Consider the following 16,196-nt stretch of genomic DNA (forward strand, 5'->3'; position numbering starts at 1 on the left):
GGTAAAGGAACAAACAAGGCTATAAGCACCTTAGTAATTGGGCAGCATTCAATATCCTGCAGCAGCATGGGGGTACTGTGACAAAATACTAATAAGCTTTTGGAGGTGGGAGACGAAGACGAAGCCTGTTTGAGTTTCTAGTTACTAACTTGGCATGTGTTGGCCTCCTGGGAGGCAGTATTTGAAGAAAACAAATGCCTAATTTGTTTTTCTTCATCGTTTTTTTGGAGAGTGTTTTCTTCAGCTGTGGTATTTCAGGTATGCGGCTGTTTTAAAAGTAAATGGCCAGCATATTTTATTTTTACTGCATATAACTTCTGCACGCAGAAATGAGTTGTCATTGCGGTGCAAGTAGTTTAGTAATCCTAGGAGTATAAGTAAAGAGGCTTACTATTAGTTTCACACATTCCTGGACAATGACACTTTTTACTTTTTACCTCTGATTTAAAATCCACTCTTGTAGTGTGCAAACAGCTAAGATATGATTGATGTGACTGCAGACTTTCAGCTTTAATTCAGTGGGTTTAACAAAACGTTTCAATTACAGTCATTTGAATACATTGTACCCCATTTTCAGAGGCTCAAACTGTATGTACAAACAATTTTATATACATGGATTATTTTTAATAGCAGCGTGAAAATTATTTGAAGATAAAAAACCATGGATTACTTAAATTCTGTATTTTCTCCCTTCAGTTGGCATTCTGGCATTTGCTGGATAATCTTGACCACGGAAAGTGAAAGAACCATTACTGGACACTACAGTGACTCATTATTGCTTCTATTATATTGGCAATTACTTTCATTTTTTAAATAAGGCCCAGGCACTTCCTAAAACAAGGGAAGCTCATACAACACAGGGGAATGGATTTGTAAGGGACTATTGGCAGTGAGGGCATATGTGAGAATAAATCCAAATACACAGCAGTGTGTGCTAGTTGTAACGAAAGAGCGTCAGTGAATCAGTGCAACAGACTGTCTCACTGATGCTCACTTTTGGATAACAGTAAAGTTCCATAACACAGATTAATCAGATAAAATCTATCAGGCAATGATACACACACTGCACACAATGCTCATTAGCAAGACTAATTTATTTTTGGTTTGGATAATTTATTTTTACAGTGTATGTACACAATACCGAGAAATATGACCACACTATTTTCTTCTGACTCCAGCCAAAGCATTAGTAAGCTTATATTACAACAGTTAATTTAAAACACTCTGAGATCTGCTTTAAGAACAAATAACCTCTCCTACATTTCACATATTGGTTCCCTGTATTTTTGTCCACTGCTGTATAATATTTTAGAAACCTGGGGAGCTGAGTGTCAGTGCAGATCTGCTGAGCTGGGTTCTTTTTTTTTCTTTCATAAGCTCAACAAAATGCAGAGTTTCGGTGCAACAAACAACTCTTTACAGTCAGGCAGCCTGCAAAAAGTTGCTGAAAGATGCAATAGACGATGGCTGCAGTAGTCTCCGTATGTGTACACAGGACCACATCTGTGGTGATTACAAGCACAACCTATACTAACTGTGGAAACTGCACACGCCATTTTTCTTTTCTTTTTTGATGCCGTGTGGTGCAGTTATAGTTAAGGAAGGCTTCTACTCTCCAGCAGCTTCTGTGGAGCTGTTCACTGACCATCAGCTGATTGGAATTCTGTAGGTGTTTGAGTAGGAAAACTATGCAAGCTCTGTGTCTGATGAATTCAGCTGAGCTGATGATATGTCACTGTTCTTACCTCAATCTGAAGCAAGGCCTCCTCTCTCTGACGGAGCACCTCCACGTCCTCCTCACTGATCTCAGACAGGAAAGCCTGACCTCCTCCCTCTGAGCCTGCTCCAAACAGTGGACCCTCCTCTATCTGCTCACTGGATGGAGTCTGAGGACTCTGTGAGAGCAAAGACATTTGCTTTGATTAGATTTAAAAGGTATAGCTATAACATCAAAAATTCAGACAGTGAGCAGTTACTTTGTCTGTTGCCTGGGAATACAAGTGCTCAGGTTTTTGATTAAGTAGCAGCATCTTATTATCACAGCAGCTACCAGTTACTGCTGTCTTTCATCTCTCATCTTAAAATTCATGGACAATCCAGCTCTGAGCTTGATGGTTTTTTAGTGATATGTGTCAGAATTAAAAATAACAACAGCAGTGAAAATATATATTGACTAATCATTTTACACATTTCAAATGTGTAATTAGCACCATTAACATAGCCTCTTAAATTTTTTGCATTTCTATTATTATAATGTAATTTCTATTTATCCTGTCTTGGCTTCATTCACTTTTTGCTAAATGATCTTATTGCTTCAAAATTGTTATGTCATTTGATATTTTTTAAGCAAAAATTAATTATATTTAGCTAAACATTATTACTCTCCATCGCCCCCAACCACTGTCAGCAGCTGCTCTTCCTGAACCTGGTTCTGCTGGAGGTTTCTTTCTGTTAAAAGGGAGTTTTTCTTCCCACTGTCAGCAAGTGCTTGCTCATAGAGGGAAGTGAGATTGCTGGCGTTTTCTCTCTATTATTGCAGTACAATATAACAATATAAAACACCTTAAAGTGATTGTTATTGTGATTTAGTGCTACATAAATATAAATGCACTGACAACTAAAAATTGATTAATTAATGTTATGTTTATGTACCTATTTATTATATAACCTACTTTAAGCTAACCTTTAAATAGATTTCTTTTAGCAAACCTCCAGCTGTACATTTGTGAGCTTTTTTTTTTTGGCTCCCTAGTTTTCCTGTTCTTAAATCAGCAGCTACAAATGCATCAGTGCAGGTTTTTTCTGTAGTTTGAATTTCAAGTTTGCATTTTGCTCTTTGTGTACATCACAGAAACTGTATAAGCAGTGTTTTGCATCAAAGGTTTATTCAATTCAATTCAATTCAATTTTATTTATACAGCGCCAAATCACAACAACAGTCGCCTCAGGGCACCTCATATTGTAAGGCAGACCCTACAGTAATACATACAGAGAAAATCCCAACAGTCCCTACGAGCAAGCACTTTAGCGACAGTGGGAAGGAAAAACTCCCTTTTAACAGGAAGAAACCTCCGGCAGAACCAGGCTCAGGGAGGGGCGGGGCAATCTGCTGTGACCGGTTGGGGCGGGAGAAGGGAGACAGGATAAAGACATGCTTTGGAAGAGAGCCAGAGATTAATAACAATGCAGAGAGGTCTATTGACTAAAGGACTTTAATAATAATAGAAATACTACAAATACAAATACTACAACATATATATGTATATAAATCACAAAAGTCTCTTCTGTTATAGTTGATAGTTGTCAGACTTGATCAGAGTAACAGTTGTAGCCATTTTTAATGTTTTTTCAGATTGACCTTCTGGTTAAAACCATGAATTTGTTTTGGTAACAAATTTGTTAACATTTCTGTTACAAGCACGTGGTGTAGCCATTATCAGTATATACTTTGTGTTAGTGGAGATGATCGTGAATGTTGAGGCTACATGTGGTACATGCACACATTTTGTTTCATGTGCAAGCAAAAGCATAAGGGAAGAGAAGAGACATGGAGAGAGGCCTGCTTACTCTTTTGCATTGCTAATGTGTTTCACCTTTGTGTGGTTGAGTGCACAGCTAATTCATGGTAGAGGGACCAGTGTGGGTCAGAGCACAGGAACCAACTCAGGCTTAGTCACAGCACTCTGTCTACTGGCCATGTTGTGACTCACCATTCCTTAGCACACTCTGGGTGTTCACTCCTCCACATACATACATAACACTCCGGAATATATTAGTACATTACACGGATGGAAAGGGACTCTCAAGACAATCATTCTGAAACATTATTGCACAAGTTCACACACTGGTAGAAAAGTTCACACAGCTCCCTGCTGTTGATTCCGGTCATCTATGATGATGTTCATTTGAATATGTGTGTGGGAAACAGTCAATAACAATTGCATTGGTTTGAGAAGTGCTTTTCTGCATGTATATGGATGACGTTCCAAACGTCAGGGTAGCTCTCATCACTTCCTGTCTACTAACTTCTTCTACTTCATGTACAGCAGAGAAGTCAGAATATTGTTGGTGGTTACATAAAATGATATTTGACCAGTTTGTTCTTCCATAATATATGCACTGATTAGAGAGCTTCCTGCTATGCATTGAATGTAGTTGAAGTTGTGTAATGTATTATACAGTTTGCCGCCTCCATAGCCCTTTATCTCTAAAGCTTGCAGTATAATAGACCTTAGTTATAGGCCTTCAGGGAGGCATAAAACATTAATACACGTGAGTCATCTCTCTGTTTGGGCAAAAAAATAAGATGGCTTTTTAGAGGGTGTGTGTAGTAACAATGGTTCTTTGCAGAATACTGTTCAACCAGTTCAAACTGCAAGTCGTTCTCCTTTCAGCTTAACAGAAAAGCATGTTTGAGACCTTCAAACACCCTGGTGGATATTGAGTGAGAAAGAAAGCTGCTTCCTCTTAGCTATACATGATATACATGATACACCTACATGTCATTGTACTTTCCCCCCAGTTACCCAAACAATTTGCAGCAGTAGAAAAATATTCACAACAAAAGATTTTTTTAACTTACTTTACTTTACAAGATAATGCTCACACTAATTTTACAAACTTGTACAAATTTGTAAAATTTGAAGCTTGTACTTTCATAAAATGGAAAATTACAAGAAGCTAAATGCTAACGCTAGGCTATATCAGAAATTAATGTCCCAACAACTAAGCTCCCAAAATGTTGATTCTGTTCATCTAGATGTACTGTTTTCAGTGGGAGAAATGTTTAGTTACTCATTCAAGTGTCTTACCTGGATGATTGAGCATGCAATCAATTGTATAGTATCATTTATCCACTTAGTGTAAAAGATTATTTTTTTTGCAGCTTTCTTTTTCAGTCTATATTACGAGGGGTGAGGTACACCCTGAATAGGTCGCCAGCCTATCTCAGGGTCAACACTAGAATTCCAGTAAAACCTAAAAGAAACTCAAAGATGTCTAGAACCTAAACCAGGGGTCAGCAACCTTTAACACCCGGTTTCCACGGAAAAGAAAACACTAGGAGCCGCAAATACTTTTTGAAATCTAAAATGAAGATAACAATGTATATATTGTTTTTTTTTACCTTTATGCTTTGTGTGAACAACTAAAGTAAGTAAGTAAAGTTTATTTATTAAGCGCTTTTCACAGACAGGCAGTCACAAAGCGCTGTACACAAATATTAAAATAAACAATACAATCATCCATCCATGGATGGATGGATGGATGGATGAATACAATCAATAGACATTATACACAATGTAAAAGATCAAATGTAAATAATGTAAAGAATATAAAATACGTAGATCAACAAAAGGCTTGTTTGAACAGAAAAGTTTTTAACTGCTTTTTAAAAGAATCCACAGAGAAACTAAGGTGTGCTGCGTATGTAATCCATGAAGTGCTACAGAGAAAACTACATTTTATTTATGTAAATAACACATTTTGAACTCTTAAAGAAATATAACAAAAGGAAAGACACCCAGCTGAACTAAAATGATCCATGTAGCAATCAAAAACTGTTATAAGCCGCCTCCCTTATATCGCCTCTGGGCTTTTGGAGCCTTGACCTGACTTTTAAAAAATAATTGGAAAAAAAGCTCTATGCTGCTAAAAGATGAAAAATAGATATTTGCAAAATTCTGCCTAAATATGTATTTTACCTGGTTAATGTATGTGGCGGGGCGTGGTCTGCAGTGCCGCTGCATGGGAGTCGGACGCACCTGAGCGGCACCCGCAATCACGCCTCGCCGCCTTAAAGTCTGTGCTCTCTCTGCTGTTGTGTTGTCGGGCTGTGAGCTGAGACGCTACAGCCGGCTGTATGCGTACAGCAACCGTGTGTGAAAAGTGGTCAATAAAGAAATGCTGAAAAGCGTGTTCATGCAAACATCGTCGGGTCTGCCGTGATATGTTTACAATAAGACTTATGGTCCCGAACCTCTGCGCACAGCGTCTGCAAATCGGGGCTTTCATCTTTACGCAGGACTGTAAGCTGTCATCTGCGAGGCGTGAGCGGTGTTTGTTTTTAACATAGTTCACGGTGGAGCTGCTGACATAATGTGGATCCGAAGATCCATAATTGGCCTACCTGGGGTCGAAAGTCTCGATAAATGCACGGTGTTTCGGCGGGTATACCGGCTTCAGCGAGTGTGACGCTTATTTTGAGCGATGAAAAAATAATAAGATATATTTTTATTTTTATATTTCAAAATCACAATAATCTTCCAATTTAGAACTACAAGTTAAAAAAAGAACTAAACACAAATAAAATACACTTCAGCTAAATACTTCTAATTTATTTTCCCAAACCACCCGGAGCCGCAAAATAAAGACTAAAGAGCCGCATGCGGCTCCGGAGCCGCGAGTTGCCGACCCCTGACCTAAACAATAACATCAGCCAGCTAGCTTAGCAAAGTACACAAAAAATATGGAAATTTAATTCTCTCTAAAAACTGTTGGATATATCGTCCAGGGAAACAATGGAACTGATTTGATGATATTTTTAGATCAAAGACAGATTTCAAAAAGAAAAGTTGCTTTCCTTATTTTGAATGTTGATCCAACCATGGTGATCTCCCTTGCAGTACTGAGGGTTGTACAATGAAGAAAGATTAATGGGTTAAGTGTGCTACGTCAAGCTTAAAGTCAGAGTTTTTTGGGCCACAAACATTTCTCTCTTATTACCTGGCTAAATCACCATGGTAACTTATGCTGAAAACTTGACTTTTGGTTTGAAATTGGCTAAAAGTGATTCCTCTGATTCTTTATTTACATCTTTGAGTGCAGTATAGATTTGCTGTTGTATTAATGTGTTGTTACCTTACTAATGTCACATCCAGCTGTAAAGTGACAGCAGTGCAAACTGCATCACATTGTCACTTAAATCCACATGAACTCCACTGATGATGCAGAAAAGGTAAAAATGTTTTTAAATTTGGTTCAAACTCTGTTTTATACTGCTGCAGTTAACAGAATACAACACACACCAAGAATACCTCTTCAACCAATAAAATGAATTTCACTTTGATCGGTGACAAAATAAACTATTTCCACATCTCCTTTATCAGCGAATGGCATGGTATGCATTACTGTTTAAATGCATCCAGTCTAAGGTGTCACAGCTCTGATGTGTGGCTGTCACCTTAGAAATAACTCAGTGTTTAAATAATTAACTGGAATTTAAATATTTATTTTCTGTTCTTCGCACTAAATCCCCAAATTAATGATTTTCTGCAGCATTAAATACTTGTGTTTTTTGCAGCAATGTTGAATTTTATTTTCTTTTGCTTATCCAATTCATGGTCATGAAGGGGCAAGTCCAGCCGCTGGGCCAAGAGGTAGTGTACACCCTGATAAGTCCTTTAAGCCTGTGATGCCAGTGTGTTACATTTTACTGTTATTTTTCTAATGTTCTTCATAGCTTTTTATCACCGTTGTACATTATGTCAGGAGTAGGCGGCACTTATAGGTATCTTTTTATGCAGAAGAAGAGTCACATGGCACGTGATCCGCCCCTTTTTATGTGAGCGTGAACAGAGTCTGAAGCACAAAGCCCGACTTAACCATGAAAACCAATAAATGCTGTCATGATACCTGTTACCTCTGACTGGGGTTTTAGGTTTTGTCAATCCAGCTAATGCAAATAAAGCTTGGCTGTGTTGAGCTTCCAATGTAGTATTCCTCTCATGTCAGTTAACAAGCTGAGAGCTAAAAACACACATAAAGCACAATAAACTACCATTAGAAATGAGAGGAGATCTGACAAATATTTTATTATTAAATATATATTTGCAGTGTAAAATTACATAATGTTTAACATGTTAGTAGTTTTACTATTATGAATATTTTAATGGGCTGTTTCGATTCACCAGCTTTCAAATGTGAGAAAACATTAGGAAGAATTTCTAAAATTGGCATAACTGGGGGGGGGGGGGGGGGGGGGGACGATCACATATTTGAAGGTTAAAACTGGTGCAAATCACAGTTGAGCTCTTCGCTTTGCCCTCGTTTGTGGTACGAAGTCTGAAGGGTGAACAAAGAGTTTCTGTCTGGGGAGGGCTGTTAAATAAATCTGAGCAACGAGCATCTAAAATGATTATAACAGGTTCCCTTTAAAACACCACCGTTTTGGTTAAATATTTATATTTTATGCTTGGTAATAGTGTTTCTACAGCAAGTGCTGAAGCAAACCTGAAGCACATGCAAAAATTCACCTTGATAAATTTGCTGTTTTATTACTTGTGCACATGCAGCCATCTCATGTACAAAGAATATTCAATGCATTTAACTTCATATGGGCTGGTTTCAGTAATCAGGGATAAGGAACTGTGCACGGGCAGGCTATGAGGAGTGACTTTAATATCTTCAACACAAGCTCCCATCTCTTGGCTCTCACTGGGCCACATGGTGAAAATAAACTGTCACCAGTGACAAAATTAGAATCAGATGAAAGAAATTTCACAGCACACAAGAGTGGGATGTGATGAATGGAGTCCACTGTATTATAACAGAGTGGAAGAGACCAGACTGAGCTTCAAAGGAGCCCTTGTGAGAATGCAGCTGAGCGGAGAAATGCCATCTCATCATCCTACTTTGTTATGAATGACAGTGAAACAAAAGGAGGATTTTGCTCTCTGTATCAGCTCACCTTCTTCTTGTCTTTCTGTGCTGGAGGGAGCAGGGCCCTTGAGCGTTCTGCAATTTTCTGAAAGAGGAGCATATGAAGAGACAGGGTCAAGGACTCTCACAACAAGTAGCACAAATGTGACTTTGTATCTGTGGAACAGCATCTCTTTAGTTCTCTTTTCAGTAAAATTAAATCACCATAGCATCGATTTCAGGTGTCAAATGAGTGCATTCAACATGCAAATACCTTCTGGAGATCCCCATATCGCTGCACAGACTCAGAGAGCTCAGTCTTTAGTCTGGTCAGTCGCAGACGGTCTTGCTGTGCAACAAAACAGAATTCAATTCAATTAGCTCAAATGTTGTTTAATCTACTGTTTATTCTTCAAACTAATATTCAATGAGGGAGGAAAGGGAGCATAAAATACCCGTGAAGAGCCACTGATTATATCAGAGAGCTGTTTGATGAGTTGGCTTGTGCTGGTGATGACTTTGTTGGTTTGCTGCTGAGTGGAGTGCCTGGAAAAAAACATGGTGTGAAAGCAAAAAGAGAGTACATTTACTAAAGACTGAGAAGACATTAGATATGCCAATACTGTATTACTATAATAATATATAACCAGAGAATGTGTGTGTGTGTCTATAAATCTATATTTGATTTTGAAAGTGCTACTACACCAATTTGACAGTTGTTAAGAAATGGTAAATGGTAAATGGCCTGTATTTATATAGCGCTTTCTAGTCCCTAAGGACCCCAAAGCGCTTTACATATCCAGTCATTCACCCATTCACACACACATTCACACACTGGTGATGGCAAGCTACGTTGTAGCCACAGCCACCCTGGGGCGCACTGACAGAGGCGAGGCTGCCGGACACTGGCGCCACCGGGCCCTCTGACCACCACCAGTAGGCAACGGGTGAAGTGTCTTGCCCAAGGACACAACGACCGAGACTGTCCGAGCCGGGGCTCGAACCGGCAACCTTCCGATTACAAGGCGAACTCCCAACTCTTGAGCCACGAAAAGAAGGATTTTATTTTAAATACCTCTGCCAAATATGAATCACAACACACAATGTTTATCACATAAGACGTCTGTGTAATATGTACAACAGGGAAGTGTCAGATAATCCAACACAGTCTCATTGTGGACTATTACTACTCTGCGTAGTGTCCACCTAAGGTCCTTTCTGGTCCAGGAAAAACGGGACTGTTTTATTTAGAACAGCTAGGACCCTAGTACTGCAAAAACTCTTGTGTTTCTCTCTCTCTTTCTCATGCTTTGTGTATATGTATATGTTTGTTTGTGTGTGTCCACGTGCCAAACCGCAAGAGTCAAGACTAAATTACTCCCCTAACCATAATCCAATGAATGCCGTGATGGTGACTACATCTATCATCTACACAGATTATGGTTCACCGTATTTAGTCTCTTATAAATCAAACAGTAAATACTGAATAATATATCTTCCTGATATTACTGCAGATACATCCTCGTCTTGGAGCAGCCCAAGCTATGGATGGATGGATGAATGCTTCTGCTGCCAGCTTTAAAAATGGTAACATTAAATACCTAAACAAAGAATTTAAAGGCAGATATTCGTGAGGTAGAAGAAAACTTATTTTCCCCAAAAAATAAGTTAAAACACTATATCAAAAAAGCTAACCCTTTTGACTAACCCTTCTGGGACCCTGAGCAACCTTACCCTCAGGTATGTGTGGGTTGAGATTACATTTGACCAGTGGAGAGACTGACTATTACCAGCAGTATGATAGAGGTGAAGAGTGTAAAAGCCGAATCCTCTCTGTTCTTTCATGTTTTTTCCTTTCAAGCCCCGCTGGGGTGTAAGGTTGAAAGTGCAGCCATATTCATAACTCTGCAGCACATCCGCTGGAAGGCCAGGTTAAGACAGTTATTAAATATCTAAGCTGTCAGGTCATCCTGGGCTTACACACACCCTCAACTCCCATCCTCCAAACCTGACACTATAACAGGCTGCCCCACAGAGATAGGGAGCTCCACAAACACACCTCTGTTGCAGCTACTCAAATATTGATCTACATAAAGCTGGTGGAAGGACGGGTGGACAAGCAGATTCCAGTGGTCTAGCCCGGAAGGAGCATGTCACTGTCTGTTGTGAGAAAAACCAAAGTGTCACGGGGGGACGTCTGAAACCACCAGCTATTATCTGTGTGGAACAGGGTTAAAGACGGTTATAAAGCCATGGAAGTTAGAAGAGGTTGAAGTTAATTTTGCTGCTTAAAATAAAAGTTTTACTGTAAAGAGATAATTAGATTGGACTGCAGCCAATAACTTCTCCTGACCAAAGTCGTAATAGAAAAGAATTGTCTCTGTGCAGAAGTTTTACATTTATTATTTAATCAAGATTTAAGACTTTAACCTTTTAACACCTGTCCAATCACCAGTTAACCACTTAAGGGCAAGGTGCATTTTAGTCACATGGTAAAAAAGCACAGTTTAAAGGAATTTTACATCCAGTAAAACTGACCTTCTTTTTTCTCCTTATTTCCATGTATGCCAGACAGATGAGAAAATACAGATCAGAATTATATTTTAAAAAGAGTGGATGAACCTGTCCCTGAACCTGGTGAATGTTGAAAGGTTAAGTAGTCACCAAGCTGTCTCATACTGATGATGTAATGACAGTAAATCTGTATAATAGCATAATAATGTAAACTACATTCTCCAAATAGCAGCATTATGGGGGGTATAATTTAATCACCTGCTGAATTTGTAATTTCCCCACTTAAAAAAACAGAACACTCTATGTGTATATATATTAAGTGTATTAAGTGTTTGACCTTTGAAATTTGGCGCAATTGGAAGAAGCCAGATTTAACCACTGAGGAAACCTGTTTATCCAGCTTAAATGAACTATCCAGGCAAACACCTAGATTACTTACAGTATCTGTAAGAAAGCAAGGAAAGGCACCAAATTGGGCAGCTAGCTGGTCTCATGGAGTGTGACTATCAAACACCATAATCTCCGTTTTCTTCTCATTTAAAATTAGAGAACTGGCTGACAGCCACTCTGTAACCTCTTTCAAGCAGTCAGACAAACGATTCAATGAAGCTGGCAGGTCATCAGACAATTGGAAATAGATTTGAATGTCTACTGATGTGCATTGATATTTGTCAAAGATAGAACCCAGGGGTAGCATGTACAAGGCAAACAGTAGAGGGCCCAGCACAGACCCCTGTGGTATTCCACAACAAAGAGGGGCAGCGGCAGACGAGCAGCAGCCCATCATGACAGAGAAAGTCCTACCCAAGAGGTAGAATTTAAACCAATTAAGGGCATGATCCTTGATATATCTAAAAACACCCAGCACGCCCCTACGGGCAGTTTATCCTTCAAGCTCGGGTCCTCTACCAGAGGCCTGGGAGCTTGAGGGTCCTGCGCAGTATCTTAGCTGTTCCCAGGACTGCGCTCTTCTGGACAGAGATCTCCGATGTTGTTCCCGGGATCTGCTGGAGCCACTCGCCTAGCTTGGGAGTCACCGCACCTAGTGCTCCGATTACCACGGGGACCACCGTTACCTTCACCCTCCACATCCTCTCGAGCTCTTCTCTGAGCCCTTGGTATTTCTCCAGCTTCTCGTGTTCCTTCTTCCTGATATTGCTGTCATTCGGAACCGCTACATCGATCACTACGGCCGTCTTCTTCTGTTTGTCTACCACCACTATGTCCGGTTGGTTAGCCACCACCATTTTGTCCGTCTGTATCTGGAAGTCCCACAGGATCTTAGCTCGGTCATTCTCCATCACCCTTGGGGGCATCTCCCATTTTGACCTCGGGACTTCCAGGTTATACTCGGCACAGATGTTCCTGTACACTATGCCGGCCACTTGGTTATGGCGTTCCATGTATGCCTTGCCTGCTAGCATCTTGCACCCTGCTGTTATGTGCTGGATTGTCTCTGGGGCATCTTTACACAGCCTGCACCTGGGGTCTTGCCTGGTGTGTTAGACCCCAGCCTCTATGGATCTTGTACTCAGAGCTTGTTCTTGTGCTGCCATGATTAGTGCCTCTGTGCTGTCTTTCAGTCCAGCTTTGTCCAGCCACTGGTAGGATTTCTGGATATCAGCCATCTCCTCTATCTGCCGGTGGTACATACCGTGCAGGGGCCTGTCCTTCCATGATGGTTCCTCGTCTCCCTCCTCTTTCTTGGGTTTCCGCTGCCTGAGGTATTCATTGAGCACTTGGTCAGTTGGGGCCATCTTCCCAATGTATTCTTGGATGTTCGTTGTCTCATCCTGGACTGTGGTGCTGACACTCACCAGTCCCCGGCCCCCTTCCTTTCGCTTAGCGTACAGCCTCAGGGTGCTGGACTTGGGGTGAAACCCTCCATGCATGGTCAGGAGCTTTCTTGTCTTTATGTCAGTGGCTTGTCAGGATCAGTTGTAAAAGAATTCAACATTAGCCTATGTCAGGCTAATTTTAAGTTTGCCAGTGAGCATCTAAACAATTCACAGAATGCCTGGGAGAAAGTGCGTTCGTCAGATGAAACCAAAATCAACTCTTTGGTATCAACTGATCAAGTGTCAAATCAGTCACGTCAAGGCTCATTATACTACAATAATCTAGTAAAAAACTGTTTTGATATTGATTTTTCTATATGATTAGCCATTACAGTAGGCCGCATGATTAGAATGCTTACACACACTAGTCTCAGACAGAGTGCACATACACACACACTCACACATATACACACAAATAAAAAAAAAGATTAAGAAATGCTAAACCTCGCCTCTGTCAGTGCGCCCCAGGGTGGCTGTGGCTACAACGTAGCTTGCCATCACCAGTGTGTGAATGTGTGAGTGAATGGGTGGATGACTGGCTGTGTAAAGCGCTTTGGGGTCCTTAGGGACTAGTAAAGCGCTATACAAATACAGGCCATTTAAACCTCACCCTGATGCATCATCATTTAGCCATAAGGCACAAAAAAGACGTGAAGGATTAGTTTAAAATCACATCCAGCTAATGCTCTGTCATGTTAGCCACTAAGGTGACACAGCAAAGTTGTATGGCTGATGCATAAGGGATCTTAAGGAATGAGGAAAAATCTATGCAGTTGTGTACTGTGTGCTGTACATTTCCCATTGATTTTTTACTGCACTCACATACAATACAAAGCACATGTAAAAATGAACAGCAACAGCAACATGACTTGAAACCTGTATTCTTTCTTTAATTCTATCCTTAATTTCCTTTTTTAGAAATGTATAGTCCAAATCCAATCATAAGAATTTGATCAGTTTTCAACTGCTAAACAGTACTGTTCGTGAAACTGGCCATTACCCACTCCAACGCTAACCCCACTCAGCATCGATATCAGTATATTGCCACTAAGAATCATGCCCTCAGTTGTTGCCTTTGCACATTGTACTAATATGCAAATGATGCTCAATGCTGCTTCGTCCTGCTTAGCATACTTAGAAGTGCTTAGCTTCAATTGGAAAAAATATGTCCTTGAACATAAAGACATTCTCTAGATTTCAAATCATCTCCAAATCAAACCAGTGGATAATAATGTGCTCACTTTCTGGGTACATCTCGTACAAATTTGAGATGTCCTCCATCACGAATGTAATGATGGTGTTTGGAAAAGTGCCTTTTGAGCCACATGATATTTACTAATTTCCGTACTGAATGCTGGTGCAAATTACCACCAAGACAGAATGTGGGTGGCAATGCCATAGCTTTCCTAATTGGCTTTTAGAGTACATATACATCCCACTTCCAATCAGGTGAATGGTGAAGTCTGGTTCTAATTGCTGCAAATAGTGTTATAATCTGTAAAATACAAAATATTACAATTAACCAATTTAACATCAGAAGGCAAAACTAATATATACACATGGTGGCATGCTGGCTCTTTGTGCCAATAAGAAAAAATATAAATAAATGAAAATCTCTGACAGAAGTAACAAATCTACCGCACAAGCTGTCGAGTGTCAAGATAATCTCACTAGCAGAAAACCTGTCACACAAAGTAAAAAGTAAATTTGTGTGTGTGTTGCACTTGCTGAAGACTTTTATGTGGTGAAATACAGTGGTCTTTGTCTTCCTATATCCGTGTGTTTACACATCTGATCACATTAGAACATTTACAGAAAAAAGAAAAAAAAAGGTTTTTTTTAAGGTTAAATTGGGCAAGATGCTAAATTAGCAAATTAGCATGAGGCTAAACCAAATCTATAGCATAGACAGGTCAATGCTGACCTTTGGGTAAGTTACAGTGTGTGAAATTTTACTACTGCAGATTCCAACCAAATTAATTCTATTTTCTGACCCCTCCCAATTCAAGTAAATAATCCTAGCGACAGTGGCTGCCATAGGACAAACATGCTTTAGTCAGCCAGGAATGATCAGAAATATTGAATTTAGACTGCACCCCACAACAGCAGTAGCTGACATGTTTCTACTACTACTACTGAAATGGATCCGGATCTTCCCCGGAGTTTTTCACCATCTGTAGAAGGCCACTTTTTACCTCAGTTCTCAATGACGGGTGTGAAATGTCCATGTCTATTTACTCTAGAAGAGTAAAACTTTGAGAAAGGAGTCTGATATAGGTTGATAAATCAATAAAGATCTACAAGCCCTGTTGTGAAATTTCCTTGCTTCTAAATATTCCACAGTCAACTGCTAGTTACCATATTTTTTGGACCATAAGCCGCACTGGATTATAAGGCACACTGTCAATAAACGGGTCTGTTGTCATACATAAGGCACACCGGATTATAAGGCGCATTAAGCAAAACAAAATCAGATAAGTCAAACTTTACTCAACTAATTCTTCTTGCTTCCACCACTTCCATACCACTGATTCAATAATGTTGAATTATTTCACAACTGCTCTATTCCCATGTTGTTGCAGTATATTAATGACTAACCTCATATTGTGGATGGATTATCTCAGTTGTTCTCCTGACTGAAGTTTGGTCCGTTTACAGCATCCTGCCATGTGATCGCATTTGTCCCTAACCATCGGGAACCCTCACGTTAACTTTTATCAGTGGAAAAAAGTTAGCGTTCATCCTCCAGCTTCACTGTGTTTATGTTATGCTAACACAGCTGTGTCGCTAGTGATCACGTAGCACATCATTATATACGAACTAGTCAAACTTCAGTAACCCTACAAACGTCACAGCTGTTTAGTTTTCGGTCTTCATTTATGTTGGAAGTGATAGCAGAGCTGTACGTTTGAATTTTTTCAGAAATCTCTCAGTCAGAACATGCTATATCATGTTTAGGTGGAAACTAGCGAGCTAACTTTCTGCTAACTTCTAACTCTGTTAAATTTAATAAATTCTGTTTTCATGGATGCCTGGATGTTAAACTTAATTGTTACAACTGGTAAAGCAGCAACGCTGATCATTTTATTAAAGATTAAAGAATTTAGACAGTTTTTAACTCTCAGTGATGCTGCAGTGTTCGTTTGACTTTGGGACTTGAAGCGGACGGAGTTTTGGACCCAGATTAGTCCACGAGGCTCCTGACTA

The 16,196-nt window shown here is 39.8% G+C and overlaps 1 protein-coding gene across 3 annotated transcripts in view; it reads right to left on the bottom strand.

Moving 5' to 3' along the window:
- Nucleotides 1–16,196, bottom strand: part of tsnare1 (T-SNARE Domain Containing 1) — a 213,404-nt gene that overhangs the window by 92,631 nt on the left and 104,577 nt on the right. For all 3 annotated transcript variants that reach the window (XM_013268380.3, XM_025911723.1, XM_005472380.4), the window contains exons 5-8: nt 9,093–9,183; nt 8,912–8,986; nt 8,687–8,743; nt 1,746–1,895 (exon numbers count right to left, since the gene is read on the bottom strand). In XM_013268380.3, coding sequence (XP_013123834.1) covers nt 1,746–1,895; nt 8,687–8,743; nt 8,912–8,986; nt 9,093–9,183 — 373 coding nt within the window. The remainder of the gene's footprint in view (nt 1–1,745; nt 1,896–8,686; nt 8,744–8,911; nt 8,987–9,092; nt 9,184–16,196) is intronic.

This window comes from Oreochromis niloticus, linkage group LG11 (genome assembly GCF_001858045.2).
Source record: "Oreochromis niloticus isolate F11D_XX linkage group LG11, O_niloticus_UMD_NMBU, whole genome shotgun sequence".
Taxonomy (NCBI): domain Eukaryota; kingdom Metazoa; phylum Chordata; class Actinopteri; order Cichliformes; family Cichlidae; genus Oreochromis; species Oreochromis niloticus.